The sequence below is a fragment of the Pelobates fuscus genome, chromosome 12 (genome assembly GCF_036172605.1).
Source record: "Pelobates fuscus isolate aPelFus1 chromosome 12, aPelFus1.pri, whole genome shotgun sequence".
Taxonomy (NCBI): domain Eukaryota; kingdom Metazoa; phylum Chordata; class Amphibia; order Anura; family Pelobatidae; genus Pelobates; species Pelobates fuscus.
This window is the reverse complement of record NC_086328.1, coordinates 4,804,078-4,821,007: the sequence shown is the minus strand read 5'-3', so window position 1 is coordinate 4,821,007 and position 16,930 is coordinate 4,804,078. Positions and strand designations below refer to the sequence as shown.

The 16,930-nt window shown below is 41.9% G+C and overlaps 1 protein-coding gene across 1 annotated transcript in view; it reads right to left on the bottom strand.

The window, feature by feature from the left end:
- The window catches only part of ITFG1 (integrin alpha FG-GAP repeat containing 1), a 142,021-nt gene that overhangs the window by 12,194 nt on the left and 112,897 nt on the right, over positions 1 to 16,930 (bottom strand). The window contains exon 14 of the mRNA XM_063438789.1: positions 14,866 to 14,944. Within this exon, the coding sequence (XP_063294859.1) occupies positions 14,866 to 14,944 (79 nt within the window). The remainder of the gene's footprint in view (positions 1 to 14,865; positions 14,945 to 16,930) is intronic.

Below are 16,930 nucleotides of genomic sequence, written 5' to 3'. Positions count from 1 at the left end.
TACCCACACATTGCTGGAAGTCTCACCGTGACGGAGTACAGCTAACATGGAGGTCATAGGTACGTCAATAGAAAAGGCAGTGCCTGCTGACTGACAGCTCGCACACTACATTTTACAGAGTGTGACGTCTATAGTTTTAGCAGGAGGCTGATGTTTGGACAGACTGCAGGCGGTACATGTGGTTAGCATGCTGTGTGTACAACCAGGTATATCAAAGTAAATGCAGGACTGCGTGAGGAGGAGACACCACTTTGCTTGCTAAAAAAGGTTTATGTGTGAAGAGTGTGTCCTCTTGTTAGTTTTACAAACAATGCAGATTTGAGTATAAATTGAAACTTTCATAAATTAACCTTGTAACACCCCTCTGGCTTCCTGGTTTGTTTAGCTCAGTGGAGATAAACCCAAGAGGCAGCAATTGCCCAGAGCACCTGCCTTGCAAAGACTTCTCATTTAGCTGCATTGGGAAGCCTGTGATTGGACAGACACAGAAAGTCTAGGCGGGGTTAGAAGGGGAGGGCTTGCAAAGGCAGCAGACATACACCCAATAAAAAAAATGCATTATTAAATGTGTGTGTTTTCATGTGGGGTATATCTTCCTTTCATGTATTAGTTTATTTTGGCTTTAGAGTGTCCTTTAAATGAGGCAGCACAGGTTGAACTTTAGAAATAATGGTTTTACAAAAAAAATATATATATATATATATAAATATATATATTTTAATTCTACACTTTAAGTTCTCGTAGTGAGCTTTTCCCAATAAGTGACTTCATCAAATCATGATGCTCACGTAATGGTCTATAGCAGTTCTTATACAATAAGCAGTATGTTATGGGGACTGCATGCAAGGGCTCTGGGAGCTGTAGTTCAACTGTCAGCATAGAAAGCTAGCCGCTAAACTACTACTCCCAGTAACCTAGGTCATGATAAACATATACAGCCGTATTATAACAAAACCCACCCCCCCACCCACCAGCATAATTAATTATCTAACTCTAGGTTCTCAGCTTTCAATAAAATTAACCCAGGATACATTAACATTCTAAGGTCCACGTGTCGGTGGCAAACTTTCAGGTGTCAAGGCACAATGGATCTAACCAACACAACACATCTGTGGGTGCGTGAACTGCCCCCCTTTAATACCTTGCTATCACAGTAATTAAAAGCTGAGCTGGTTGTAGAATGGAAGCAGTAACGCAGTATATAGAAGGGGCTAAACACACACTGTCTCTCAGTATGGCTCTGGCAATTTATGCAGACAGGATCGGGTGGTTTCTTTTTGTTCCCTTCTTAAAAAATAAATTAAAAGCCTCAGCAGTCCCCTATCGACACGGTTATTTCTCGCCCCATTAAATAAGACGGCAGATCATTAGTGAGACGGATAGAATGGCTTATCCTGCATCAAACTGCTATCTTATTAATAAACCGAGAGATGCTCTATTCATAGATGGGTCCTCCTGTGACCTGGCTTATAATGGTAACGGGCATTTAATATGGCATTAGCAAGGTCAGACGGAGTCTATAAGTGAGTGGGAGAGTAAGAGTTATAAAAAATAGTCTAAATGTGACTTCTCTTATTTTGTTTTGGGCCATTGTTCTGTGTTTTGCCATCTTCCCGTGTTAATTCCAGCATATGTTCCTAATGGCAGCTTGTGTAGGATACTTGGCAGTATGGTATGGTGCAAGTAATGTGTTAATTCATGGGACACTGTCCAGAGATAGAGAATTAAGAGACAAGTTAACAAGCACAGAGGACGTCCAGGAAATGTTCCATGATAATTTAGCCCTAAAACAAACACGCCAATTTACAAATCAGGCACCAAAAGTAAAGGAAGGTAAAACATGCATGTCCAGCACCCAGTAAAGAGAATGGGATTGGATGGAGCGGCTGATAAGCGTCAGCTCCATCCTAGTCTATGCAGACATTATAGCATGGAGCTCCAAAAGGAGAGGATTGGTTTTACTTCTTTGGTGAATTATCTACAACTTTGAAAATGAAATGTATGATCCTTGTTTGCACTTGGCCGTTTTTCTAACTATGCACCGGTTTATGTGCCAATACGGTGGCATTTTCTTATCACTTAGTGCTATTTCATGCAGTACAGGTTATATCACACACAGTTTTGTAATTTTAGAAGTCACCTGTAACGAAATAAACTGACAGTGTCACTTTTATAATATTGTGCTCCAGCTGCAACGGTACTTTGTCAATATTAATTTCATGTATCAATGTAGACTAACGTCACTGTAATGGCTCATACAGCGCACACACGGCTAATGCACAGTGAGCCCCTAATGACTCATTGGGTAACTAAACTCATGCCACCAGGAACCGGTTTCTGAATATTGACCTTTTGAAATTTAAAGCTTTTCCCAAACCAAAAAAGTGTGAAATTTGGCAGACCGAGGTATTTACTTATCCAGATTCTGGGACCTGGGGTAATGGGATAAGCCTTGTGAATTCAATATAGATGTGTTTTAGAGGTCAGATGATAATATACAGGCGGCTGCTTTCATGCCGGATTCTTCAAACCTTTTCATTCACACTTTGGAATTGGAAGTCTGCAGAGAAAGTTCACACCACCCACGGTAGGAATAGAAATTGTCCGCACTGTGTAATTAATGTTATTCTCGGCTTGAACTGCTGTGGGGTTCAAATGCTAAACAGTGTCTCTGCATATCGGAAACGGCAAGATGCAAACAAACAAGAGCACAGATCCGGCATTCCATTTGGACAGAGCATGACAGATCTCTCTCAGTGTGATACATGGGTGGAAAGAGGACTTGATGCAACAAGTATATTAAACGCAAGCACACACTGACTGGCCAAAAGGGAAAGAATTACTCCAAAATGGGATCAAAAAGACAAATCATTTAACACATAGACATAGAAACATAGAATGTGATGGCAGATAAGAACCATTCGGCCCATCTAGTCTTGAAAGATAAGGTACCAAGGCCGTTGCAGCAGGTGGAAGGGTCATCGCCAAGCCAATATCATATACCTTTAATATAAAGCCATATCCTGGAAGAGAGAACCACGGCATATGTAGCATTTTATTTTTGTTTTGTGGCAGGGCACTCCTCAGGAATAGCACTCTGCCAGCCAGAACATTGATCATAAGGTCTACCATCACCTTACTCCAGTCTAAAGCCTGCCTGTCCGGGTCCTACACTGGAATCCTTAGTTATACCTGGTGCCGAGCAAAGGGGGTGGAAAAAGAGGAACAAACAAAAAAGACTAGCAAGGCAGTGAAGCACAAGCAGAGGCAGATACACACACTGACAGGCAGGAATTGTGGTCTCTCACCATCCAGAAAGAAATTTAATTTGTCAGGTAAGACACACATTTTGTTTACCTACCTTGGATAATGAGAGTGACAACATTTCAGATCTTATGCTAATGTAAATTAGGACATGATGCTACCTCAAAATGTAGTAGATAGTGATGGTGACTAACAAGAAACCGAACTAAACTCAGGAACTTAACTTGCATGTTCATACACCATCCATGCCTAACCAAAAGGGAGACTAGCATGTGGCTATACCAAACTGCCAGGTTTTAAGAAGACACCTGTATCAGGCCATTCTCCAGGTAAGAGACAAAAGCAATACCCAAGGTTTACACCTGTGCTATTAGGGCACAACGAACTTTGACAAACACCTTGTTGCTAGTCCAAAAAGCAACAAGACAAAAGTTGACAGTGTCGGTCCTGAAAAGGAACCGGTGAAGATCCACATGGATCACAATAAAATGGTATCCTTCAAAGACACAGTGGTCATGGATTTAGCTCTTGAATACAGCAACTCTGACGAACAAGCTGAGGATGGTCAGGCATGTGTTCTCCTTCTACGTGATCACATTGGTCCCTGAAGAACTGCACGTCTCTCCACTGACAACTTGGGCCATAGATGGGAACACCTTCATAAGGACAATCTCATTTTCTTCAAAGAGGAAAAACCTTGACCCATTGGGCCTTGGTTGCATCAGATGATGATGTTGAAGCAGCAGTGTTAGAAAAGGACAAAGCACCAAGAGGAATCTGAAGAGTGTAACTTGGCCACGGCCTTCTTACTTTTAGTCACAGTGAAAATTATGACATCCAGACCAGCACCAAAAGGCTTTGGCCTAGGAAGGACAATGAGAGGCACATCCTGAAACTTCCATTGACAGACCAGGACTTGACCCACAGAGCCCCGGGGGCCAGTGCTTTAAAAAAAAATAATCGAGAGGGGAATAATCAAATGGAGAATTGCTACATAGTATTTTTTAAAAAAAAAAACATTTTTGTTTATTAGTTAGGTTTTGCATAGAGTAATTTGTTACAGAGAGGAAACGTTTCACAGGGTTATACACATGCATTCGTCTTACAATTTAACAACATTGTGCCTTCAAATCGTAATTAGCTTTGCTGGAGTTGTACACTTAAACAATTTTGCATTGGATTTGTCATTGTGGCCCTATTGTCCAGGTGTTCCACGGCTTGTGTAGGGCTTTTCTCTGTGGGCGTTCCCTGCTGATTTTGGGTTGGTTTGCGACTCCATGGCCTTTATTTTGGAGGGTAACTGAACTATGAACGTGGAAGGGGGTGAAAAATAAAAGGGGTGAAAAGGAAACTTATTTACAGGGGATGATGTACCACGATGAGGGTAGTGGTTGCTGGTTATCCAGGGTGTGCCTGTCAGCAAAGGTTCGGAGTCGATTGATTGGTGTTGGTACCCGGTGCAGTGCTAGAGTGGTTGATGTGGAGGTGATATGGGGTCTGGTGTGTAGGCCTGCAGGAGTGTTAGGTGGGGACGCCTTCTTATATTCCTAGTGTGGGGGCCCCAGTCCAGGCTCCTTTGTGGGCTGGTGGCCGTGACCTGGGCCGAGGCCTATGGGTATCATCGTTGGTTGGGTGTCCCCTGTGTTATTATTCTCTCCAGAGGGTATGGAGTCTTTGTCGATTGGGTAGTTTGCTCTTATGCCACCAAATGGCAGTGCCATCAAAGGTGTATATATATGCCTCTGTGTCCACATTGTTTCCAGCAGAGGCTAGAGTCTGATCTTCCCATTCGATATAGGCGTACGGGTGTCAGGTACCATCTGAGCATGGTCTTGAAGGCCTGCTCCTTGTGGTTCACACAGATAGATATTCAGGCTGTAGCCTCCCATATCCTGCCAGTCAGTAGGTTTGTCTGGGTGTCCCAGATCCCTCTCCCAAGCCGACACATAGGCCAGTGCCCCTGAGGGCTGGCTGATTGGTGATTAGGAGTGTGTAGTTGTCAGTGATCATGCCTTTGTGGAGTGGGGCGTGAATGCAAGCCCGCTCGAAAGATGAGAGTTTGGTGGAGGCCGCTGTTCTGTTTTCTGTCTGTTCTAAAAAGCTGTGTAGTTGTAGGTACCTAAAAAAATATGCTGTGTAAGGTCTGGGTAGGTCGTTGTATGGGATTATGTGGCCTCCTGTGAAGAAGTGGTATAGTCTGTAGAGGTTGTTTTGCTCGTAGTGTGCAAAGTCTCTAGGTGACATGCCCGGGGGGAATGTCCTGTTGCGTAGGATGTGCGTCATCGGGGTTGGATTGTTGATAATGGGAAATTTCTTGGTAGTTTTGTTCCATGTGTCAATAGAGTTGGTGAGTGGCAGGGGAAGGGGGGTGGTAGAGGGCGAGATTTCTTTGGTACCCATATGTAGAGGGATGGAATGTTGAAGCTGAATAGGTTGTGTTCTAAATCTACCCATCTTTTGCTTCCCATGGGGCATGCAAGTTCTGTATTTGGGCGTAATAATAAAATTGGAAGTGGGGCATTCCCAGTCCCCCCAATCTGTTAGGGATGTACATTGTCATCCTTTTAACTCTAGGTCGCTTGTTGACCCAAATTAATTAGTCGACTAGTTTTTGGAGGAATTTGAAGTCTGGTGTGGAAATTGGAATAGGGAGGATTTGGAAGAGGTAGAGGAAGCGGGGCAAGATGTTCATCTTCACCGATGCTATGTGCCCCAGCCATGATAGTAACATCTCTTGCCATCTGCAGAGATCGTCTGTGGCTCTTTGTATCATCAGGGTGTAGTTGAGTGTGTTTGATGTATTGCTGCTGGTAGGTTAATACTCAGGAATGGGGTGTGGGAGGCTTCGTATCGGAAGGCATAGGTGTTGCTCAGTGTGGTCTTGTCGTCCTGTGTTATAGTCAGTGTTAGTGCTTCTGTCTTGTCTAGATTCAGTTTGTATCCTGAGACTTCAGAGTATTCGTCTAGTAGGTAGACCAATCATTGATAACAGGAGTAGTCCCAGAAGATTGGAAGTTGGCGAATGTTGTGCCCATTCACAAGAAAGGTAATAGGGAGGAGTCGGGCAACTATAGGCCAGTAAGCCTTACTTCAGTAGTGGGGAAAGTGATGGAAACCATGTTAAAGGATAGGATTGTTGAACATCTAAAAACACATGGATTTCGAGATCAGAGACAACATGGGTTTACTTCAGGGAGATCATGCCAAACTAATCTTATTTATTTTTTTGATTGGGTAACTAAAATTATAGATCAGGGTGGTGCAGTAGACATTGCTTACCTAGATTTCAGTAAGGCTTTTGACACTGTTGCACATAGAAGGCTTATCAATAAACTGCAATCTTTAAGTTTGGATTCCAATATTGTTGAATGGGTGAGGCAGTGGCTGAGTGACAGGCAACAGAGGGTTGTAGTCAAAGGAATATATACGAAGCTTGGGCTTGTCACCAGTGGGGTACCTCAGGGATCTGTACTTGGACCCATTCTCTTTAATATTTTTATTAGTGATATTGCAGAAGGTCTTGATGGTAAGGTATATATTTTTGCTGATGATACTAAGATATGTAACAGGGTTGATGTTCCAGGAGGGATAAGCCAAATGGCCAATGATTAAGGTAAACTAGAAAAATGGTCAGAGTTGTGGCAACTGACATTTAATGTGGCTAAGTGAAAGATAATGCATCTTGGACGTAAAAACCCAAGGGCAGAGTACAGAATATTTGATAGAGTCCTAACCTCAACATCTGAGGAAAGGGATTTAGGGGTGATTATTTCTGATGACTTAAAGGTAGGCAGACAATGTAATAGAGCAGCAGGACATGCTAGCAGAATGCTTGGTTGTATAGGGAGAGGTATTAGCAGTAGAAAGAGGGAAGTGCTCATGCCATTGTACAGAACACTGGTGAGACCTCACTTGGAGTATTGTACACAGTACTGGAGGCCGTATCTTCAGAAGGATATTGATACCTTAGAGAGAGTTCAGAGAAGGGCTACTAAACTGGTTCATGGATTGCAGGATAAACTTACCAGAAAAGGTTAAAGGATCTTAACATGTATAGCTTTGAGGAAAGACGAGACGGGGGGATATGATAGAAACATTTAAATACATAAAGGGAATCAACACAGTAAAGGAGGAGACTATATTTAAAAGAAGAAAAACCACAACAAGAGGACATAGTCTTAAATTAGAGGGACAAAGGTTTAAAAATAATATCAGGAAGTATTACTTTACTGAGAGGGTAGTGGATGCATGGAATAGCCTTCCAGCTGAAGTGGTAGAGGTTAACACAGTAAAGGAGTTTAAGCATGCATGGGATAGGCATATGGCTATCCTAACTAAAAGATAAGGCCAGGGACTAATGAAAGTATTTAGAAAATTGGGCAGACAAAATTGGTTCTTATCTGCCGTCACATTCTATGTTTCTATGTGTAGTAGTGATAGTAGGGAGGTTAGTGGGTCTGTGATTGTCAGGAGGAGGTCATTGGTATAGGCGGCTACTTTATACGATTGGGAGCGCACCTTAATGCCTGTGATCATGTGCGTAGTGCGGCTGAGATTGGAGAGGATTTTGGTGAATATTTTTATGTCTACGTTTAGTAGTGAGATGGGTCTAAAGTGGCCGGGGTCCGTGTGGGGCTTGTTGGGTTTGGGCAGAAGGCATAGGTTTGCTGCTGGTATTTCTTCAGGTATCGGGTCTCCCTTCAGGAGGGTGTTGTAAAGATCCTTTAAGTGGGGTGAGAGGGTGTCCTGAAATGTTTTGTAATAAATGGGCCATCTGGGCCTGGGCTTTTATTGGGTTTTGTGGTGCCTATTGCCCCTGCCACTTCTTCTTCAGTGATTTCTGCCAAGAGGCGTGCTGTAGCTTCCTCAGAGAGTGAAGGTAGGTGTATCTTGTTTAGAAAGGATTGTATTCGGTTTTGCAGGGTGGTATCTTGCTGGCGGTGTTGGGGAGAGTGGTCATAGAGGTCAGCGAAGTATCCTTGGAATACCTCTGCAATTTTGCTGGGGATGTCAGTAGGCTGTGCTGAGGGGGTTAGAATGGAGGTGATTTGTTTAGCTTGGATGCGTTTGCGCAGTCTTCGGGCTAGGACTGTGTGCTTTATTGGATTTCTCGTAGAACGTTTGTTTTATCCATTGTAATGCTTTTGTTGCATCTTTCGCCATAGCCCTTTCAAGGGCTTGGAGTTGGGTTTGGAACTGTGTCGTGAGGTCCTCAGTTTATGTTGATATTCCAGTTGCCTGATTATCTCTAGTAATGATTCTATGTAGGCTATTTGTTTCTTCTTTTGTGCGGTGGTTATGCTTATGAGGGATCTCCTGATCACCGTTTTATGGGCCGCCCATAAGACTACAGGTGATTGGACAGAGTTTTTCTGTGTGTTCAAGAAATGTGTGAGTTCTGGTTTGAGGTGGTTTATGGTTTGAGGGTCGTGGAGTAGGATGGGATTTAGTTTCCACGACCAGGGTCGCGAGATCTGTGGCAGTTGGATTGTAGGGAGAGGTCTGCATGGTCGGACCATGTGATGAGCTACAAGATATTTACTGACCCATTCCTGCTAGAAAAAACAGATGTCAATATATCACACTATGTGCTGAACAATCATCCTACAAATCATGTCTGCTATAGGGTCCAGACTGCTTTCTCTATATAAAGGGAATGGTAACGAGTGTTCTGTTTAAACACCGTGCTCTGCTGTGATCAATAGCAGAAATCGTTCCCTTCCTACAGCTGCTTTGCCCGAATAAAGGCTGCAGGCTCTTTTTAAATGATTTCAAATTATTCTCAGCTCAGGATACAAAACCTTTATTGATTGTGTGACCGGTTACTAAATCTCAGCACTGCTATTAACATGTACTTTATACAAACCATCACTTATAGAATAACCTATATCACTGGTCATTTATAGAATAACCTGTATCACTGGCCATTTATAGAATAACCTGTATAACTGGCCATTTATAGAATAACCTGTATCGCTGGCCATTTATAGAATAACCTGTATCGCTGGCCATTTATAGAATAACCTGTATCGCTGGCCATTTATAGAATAACCAGTATCGATGGCCATTTATAGAATAACCAGTATCGATGGCCATTTATAGAATAGCCAGTATCACTGGCCATTTATAGAATAACCTGTATCGCTGGCCATTTATAGAATAACCAGTATCGCTGGCCATTTATAGAATAACCAGTATCGATGGCCATTTATAGAATAACCTGTATCGCTGGCCATTTATAGAATAACCTGTATCGCTGGCCATTTATAGAATAACCTGTATCGCTGGCCATTTATAGAATAACCAGTATCACTGGCCATTTATAGAATAACCTGTATCGCTGGCCATTTATAGAATAACCTGTATCACTGGCCATTTATAGAATAACCTGTATCGCTGGCCATTTATAGAATAACCTGTATCGCTGGCCATTTATAGAATAACCTGTATCACTGGCCATTTATAGAATAACCTGTATCACTGGCCATTTATAGAATAACCTGTATCGCTGGCCATTTATAGAATAACCAGTATCACTGGCCATTTATAGAATAATCTGTATCGCTGGCCATTTATAGAATAACCTGTATCACTGGCCATTTATAGAATAACCTGTATCACTGGCCATTTATAGAATAACCTGTATCGCTGGCCATTTATAGAATAACCTGTATCACTGGCCATTTATAGAATAACCTGTATCGCTGGCCATTTATAGAATAACCTGTATCGCTGGCCATTTATAGAATAACCTGTATCGCTGGCCATTTATAGAATAGCCAGTATCACTGGCCATTTATAGAATAACCTGTATCGATGGCCATTTATAGAATAACCAGTATCACTGGCCATTTATAGAATAACCAGTATCGATGGCCATTTATAGAATAACCTGTATCGATGGCCATTTATAGAATAACCTGTATAACTGGCCATTTATAGAATAACCTGTATCGCTGGCCATTTATAGAATAGCCAGTATCACTGGCCATTTATAGAATAACCTGTATCGATGGCCATTTATAGAATAACCAGTATCACTGGCCATTTATAGAATAACCAGTATCGCTGGCCATTTATAGAATAACCTGTATCGCTGGCCATTTATAGAATAACCTATATCGCTGGCCATTTATAGAATAACCAGTATCGCTGGCCATTTATAGAATAACCAGTATCGCTGGCCATTTATAGAATAACCTGTATCGCTGGCCATTTATAGAATAACCAGTATCGCTGGCCATTTATAGAATAACCTGTATCACTGGCCATTTATAGAATAACCTGTATCACTGGCCATTTATAGAATAACCAGTATCGCTGGCCATTTATAGAATAACCAGTATCACTGGCCATTTATAGAATAACCTGTATCGCTGGCCATTTATAGAATAACCAGTATCGCTGGCCATTTATAGAATAACCTGTATCGCTGGCCATTTATAGAATAACCTGTATCACTGGCCATTTATAGAATAACCAGTATCACTGGCCATTTATAGAATAACCTGTATCGCTGGCCATATATAGAATAACCAGTATCACTGGCCATTTATAGAATAACCAGTATCACTGGCCATTTATAGAATAACCAGTATCGCTGGCCATTTATAGAATAACCAGTATCACTGGCCATTTATAGAATAACCTGTATCGCTGGCCATTTATAGAATAACCAGTATCGCTGGCCATTTATAGAATAACCTGTATCGCTGGCCATTTATAGAATAACCTGTATCACTGGCCATTTATAGAATAACCAGTATCACTGGCCATTTATAGAATAACCTGTATCGCTGGCCATATATAGAATAACCAGTATCACTGGCCATTTATAGAATAACCAGTATCACTGGCCATTTATAGAATAACCTATATCACTGGCCATTTATAGAATAACCTGTATCGCTGGCCATTTATAGAATAACCAGTATCGCTGGCCATTTATAGAATAACCAGTATCGCTGGCCATTTATAGAATAACCTGTATCGCTGGCCATTTATAGAATAACCAGTATCGCTGGCCATTTATAGAATAACCTGTATCGCTGGCCATTTATAGAATAACCTATATCACTGGCCATTTATAGAATAAACACCACTTATAGAATAACGTGTATCACTGGCATTTTACATTTATAGAATAACCAGTATCGCTGGCCATTTATAGAATAACCAGTATCACTGGCCATTTATAGAATAACCTATATCACTGGCCATTTATAGAATAACCTGTATCGCTGGCCATTTATAGAATAACCAGTATCGCTGGCCATTTATAGAATAACCAGTATCGCTGGCCATTTATAGAATAACCTGTATCGCTGGCCATTTATAGAATAACCAGTATCGCTGGCCATTTATAGAATAACCTGTATCGCTGGCCATTTATAGAATAACCTATATCACTGGCCATTTATAGAATAAACACCACTTATAGAATAACCTGTATCACTGGCATTTTACATTTATAGAATAACCTGTATCGCTGGCCATTTATAGAATAACCTGTATCACTGGCCATTTCCATTTATAGAATAACCTATATCACTGGCCTTTGATATAATAATCTGGCCACTGACAAAACAACTACAAAGGCATATAGCCAGTCACATATAGAATAACCTATCTGCCCTAGCAAAGTGTCTAATTTACTCACAGACTGAAACTGAGTGGTGAACAGGATGACAAGGCGGTCTGCTCTAGGTAAAGGCGGTGTGGGTAGGAACACATATGCAAGCCTGGGGATGCTAGTAGTGAATGATTTTCATGTGTTTAAACTTATTACTGGGCTAATGACTGTTTCTCCTAATTAGCCAAACATCTCCTTCAAAACAGATTAGGCAGATGTTTAAGGAATGCTGGAAATACTCAGAGGTGCTCTTGACGAAGCCGTGTTACGGTTTCTGCTCCACTGAAACCATCGTTTGTTTATGTGATTAAGCAATATTGTCAGAGAACAATGGGAACAGCTTGTGGGCCGGTCAGAACATCCAAGCTAAACATTCTCTTATCTTCATAGACTCGCAAAGTGTGATATGCAGAGAGCTGTCCCTGTAATATCTTCCAATTAGCCGATGTTACCTTTACATGTAGGGGCTGGGCTGATGGTACTATAAAAAGCATGGGGGACTTTGAAAGCTGAAACATTGGAGAATTACATCAGCTAACATTTGATGCTCACTCCGTTAATGCAAACTGCAGACATATGATATTGAATGGGTGTGGAGTGTCATTATTGGTAGAGTTGCAAATCTTAGGCAAAAATAGTAAAATGTGATTTTGATGTAAACTTTCCAGATTTATTGAATAACCCCTATATAATGTGTGCTGAATGCATTGTTAATGTCACATATTCTGTTATTTCGTGTTATGGTATACAGATTTCATGGTTGCCCTGGCGCACATTGGATGATACATCGACGCTATCAGTGCTCTCAGACCTTATTATACTGGTTTTATCTTTCATTACTCATATGGTCCATTGGGGCCACAATCAGTAAAAGAAAAAACGCACCATATAGTGTTCTCTCCTTTAGCATTCAAATGGTTAGTAGGTAGACAGAAAGGAGGTCTAGCTTCGGAACCAGAGCACTGCATTTCTTGAAAACGTACACAAGGTTTATAGAATGTTTAGCGAAATTTGCAATTTAATGACGTCTCAGATTTTCACTGATAAAATGTATGTATATCATTGTGCTTTTCAGTAAAATCGATTTAGAAAGCTGAATTTACGCATTGGGTTAGGAGCAGCACACAATCTGCTGCCTTTATTCAAGTTACTATATCTAACACTCTCTCCGCAGCCTCTTAATTTTCTAGATCCGCTGCTAAGCCCTGTGAAAATGGGCTGGGGTCCCAGAGCCACATGTGACCATCAGAGAACCAGGGAAGGGTCTGAGCAGATGACAATGTGCGCATGAACGCCATCAGAGAGAGGAGAAGACCATGACATGCGCAGATTACCAGTTTCCTCTAGAATTACTGAACAGGTGGAGGCCTGCCAGTGTTACTTACAGTCACTATAAGATGTGTGAAGAACGTTTCTGCCCCAGTATGTACATAATAAAATAAAACACAGCCCCATTAACACAATGTACTCTGCTCTTTATTGTTTTCAGTCCGTGGGGACATTGCTCTGGGCGTCAGTAGGTGAAAGACCCCTCATTCAGTGACAGAGAATAGCGATAGCATCTTAAGAGATGAGAAGGATTAAGGCATTTTGTGTAGGGATTACATGAAATTATACAGTGCTTCGTCTATTTAACCCTTTCCATCACCCATAGGCTGATCTAACTTTACAATCTCTGGACATATGATGGCATGGCCAAGGTGGAATGAAAACTACCACGGCACTACCACAATGGAGAGTAGTATTCTCCGGATTACAGAGTGAGCGAGAAAGGGAGACCTGGGTAAATTATTGGTCGAACTACATATATTACAAGGTAGGTAAAATATTGCAGAGAACTGGGCACATTAAACTCCTGGGCAGATAAATAATAGAGGCTGAATGTTTCAAACCTGGGAGTCTGGTATCACCCCTACAGCAAAGATAACTGGGTCCCAAAACAGATCCAGGGCCCCCTGAGTGAGGACTTGGCTGCTGTAATGCCCCTGGAGAACCTCGGAATACAAGGCTAGATTCTGGCAGTTCCACGAACAGCAAAAAATTTAGAAATATTCTAATATCACAAGGACATCCTTCAAGTTCACAACCTGCGTTTCAACAGGCCCTTAGAGGTTACGGATTCAAACGGAAATTGCCCACAGCTTGAACAAAACCGTAAAAACGTGAGACATTTCTTCAGAATGTGACTTTGCTAAGTGTTCAGACAGAACCCGCAATTACACCCGGGCTGCCAGCACAAAGCGCTGTGATCAGGGAGATTTAAAGGTTGGAGGTTAAAGCTTAGCAAACACATAGTGAGGGATATTTTTCAGGTTTCTGACTCCTATGCAAGCTTAGACATTAAAAATCAATGCGTGTGACTAAACCAGTGCAGAGCACAGTGCTCCGCTCAACATGAATCCAAAACGGGAATGGATTTAACTCTTTACAAACCTTTTAAAAGAGCCCTTTACACAAAAGCCCCTTATCAACCACCTACGTATCAGTAGATCAATAGCGGCTTCTTAAAAGGCACAGCCTGGAGTCTGCCGTGAAAGGCCAGAGTGCAATTAGTCCTATTTTTATTCCAATCACTGGCCTGCATGCACTTTGATATTATTTGTCCAAATGCATATATCTATTATATACACACGCTTAATACCGAAATTAAGAGTAAAATGAGGGCTTTAAGCAAAGTTTCACCGTTTTACCAATACCCATGAGTATTTGATAAAGAGGAATTGAAAGCGAGTATTATAGGAAGTAATACCACTGAGGGGTGCTGGACATAAAGGCCCTCCCGCACCCTGAAATGGCATTATTTCAGATATTTAACACGTCACTGTGATGTTATAAATTATAGCAGAGCAGGTTTGTTAATGTTCAAGTTGCGGTGGAATTTAAAGCACACCTTACTGGGATTGATGGATGCCCCTCTCTGCTTCCTAATACCGAGAGAGAGAGAGAATAAATAAAGAGTATGGTCTTACCTGATGCATTCTTAAAATATCCATTTGCATCCACAGTTGTGTACATGATGTAAGGCCCAGGCTGATTGACACCAAATGGCTGAAATAAATGACAAGCAGTGTTAATGGCTGAGCTATATTAATTATCACGACACTAGTATGGCCATTCACCAAACTCAGCTGAGAATAGCGACAACAGACAGATTGGAAAAGTAGCGGGTAGTTTTTGTTTTAATTCGGTTATTTCGTCCCGAATTCCCAATTTAGTGAATCTTTCTGAGGGTTCTTATAGATTTACTGTTACTGCATGCCAAGACCCTTACAATGTGATTAGATTAGGCCGATGCAATCATAGGCAGAATCATAGAATGTGACGGCAGATAAGAACCATTCGGCCCATCTAGTCTGCCCACATGAATGCGTCTTTTGTGTTTGAGATTAGTGATTAAGAGACAATGAGCACGAAAAGTCAGTTTTCCTCTACAAAACCCACTTGATGAAAGACAAATATAAGCAAGGAGGTAGCTGGCATCTCTTGATGAGCACAGTTCAAAATTTAGCGTTTCAAATAAAGATGACCGCCGGTAACAGGAACCGAACACTGGCCGCCACAGGGGCGTACAAGCTGAACCACCGTGTCACCACAGTGACGGACCCAAGTAACAATGCAATTAGTGACTTGTAAAAATATTATAATTGGCTTTTAATATCTCTGTCCGAAAGTGACAAACCAAACCATATTCCAGGCGGGTGCTCAGAAAATGTACTATGCAGGGTTTAAAACCATTGCTACTTATAAAAACACCTACAAAATACTTTCCTAAATAATCCCCACGTTGCTCTGCGATCTGTATAGCACAGGATACTCTTTGTATTAAGGATTCTGAAGTGTAGAAAAGTCCAAGCAGTACACAAAGTGCAAGCTCTGCAGTCTACGTGATTTGGTGAATAATCCGTATTTAAATGCAGGGCACATGGGGTGTGCAGGTAGCCAGGATCCTACAATGTGATTAGCCGATATGGAATAGCATCAGCAGAGCCGTAATCATGACTTGCTATTAATTAAAAAATGTTTTTATAATGTCTGTAGGTCCCCGATGCAATCAATAACAACTATGGATATTCCATCCAACCCCTTAAAATCCATTTCAGTGCTGGGAATATAAATGAACAATTTCAGCATGTTAAAATCCTTAATAAATTCAATCCCTGATGTACCATCTACTTGTCCTTTTACACAATCTGCCTGCCCTCTGTGCGTAGTGCGCTGGTATGGAAGGGTTACGGACCAGAGTTAATAATTTAATGGAGAGAGATTAAAGTGTTCCGAAAAATGCTTTTGCCCTGAGTTTATTAAAATGTTTAAAGGACCACTCTAGTGCCAGGAAAGCATACTCGTTTTCCTGGCACTAGAGTGCCCTGAGGGTGCCCCCACCCTCAGGGACCCCCTCCCGCCCGGCTCTGGAAAGGGGAAAAGGGGTTAAATCTTACCTTTTTCCAGCGCTGGGCGGAGAGATCTCCTCCTGCTCTCCTCCTCCGATCCTCCTCTTCTCCTCCCCGTCGGCTGAATGCGCACGCGCGGCAAGAGCTGCGCGCGCATTCAGTCGGTCACATAGGAAAGCATTCACAATGCTTTCCTATGGACGCTGGCATGCTCTCACTGTGAAAATCACAGTGAGAAGCACGCAAGCGCCTCTAGCGGCTGTCAATGAGACAGCCACTAGAGGACATAGGGGGAAGGCTTAACCCATTCACAAACATAGCAGTTTCTCTGAAACTGCTATGTTTATGAAAAAATGGGTTAACCCTAGAAGGACCTGGCACCCAGACCACCTCATTAAGCTGAAGTGGTCCGGGTGCCTAGAGTGGTCCTTTAACAGTAGTGTGTACATAAATATAGACAAAGGACACTTAGAAAGAGTCTAGAAAATACATTGATAAATAGTACAAAATAGCTAGTGTAAAGGCCATCAATAAACCTTAGGGACGGAGCGTGTAAACCGCTCCCAGTGTTGTATGAGGTTTTATGTCTCAGTAATGGACGGAGGCGCACACCGTGGCCAGACACCAGCCGGGAATAGCTCAC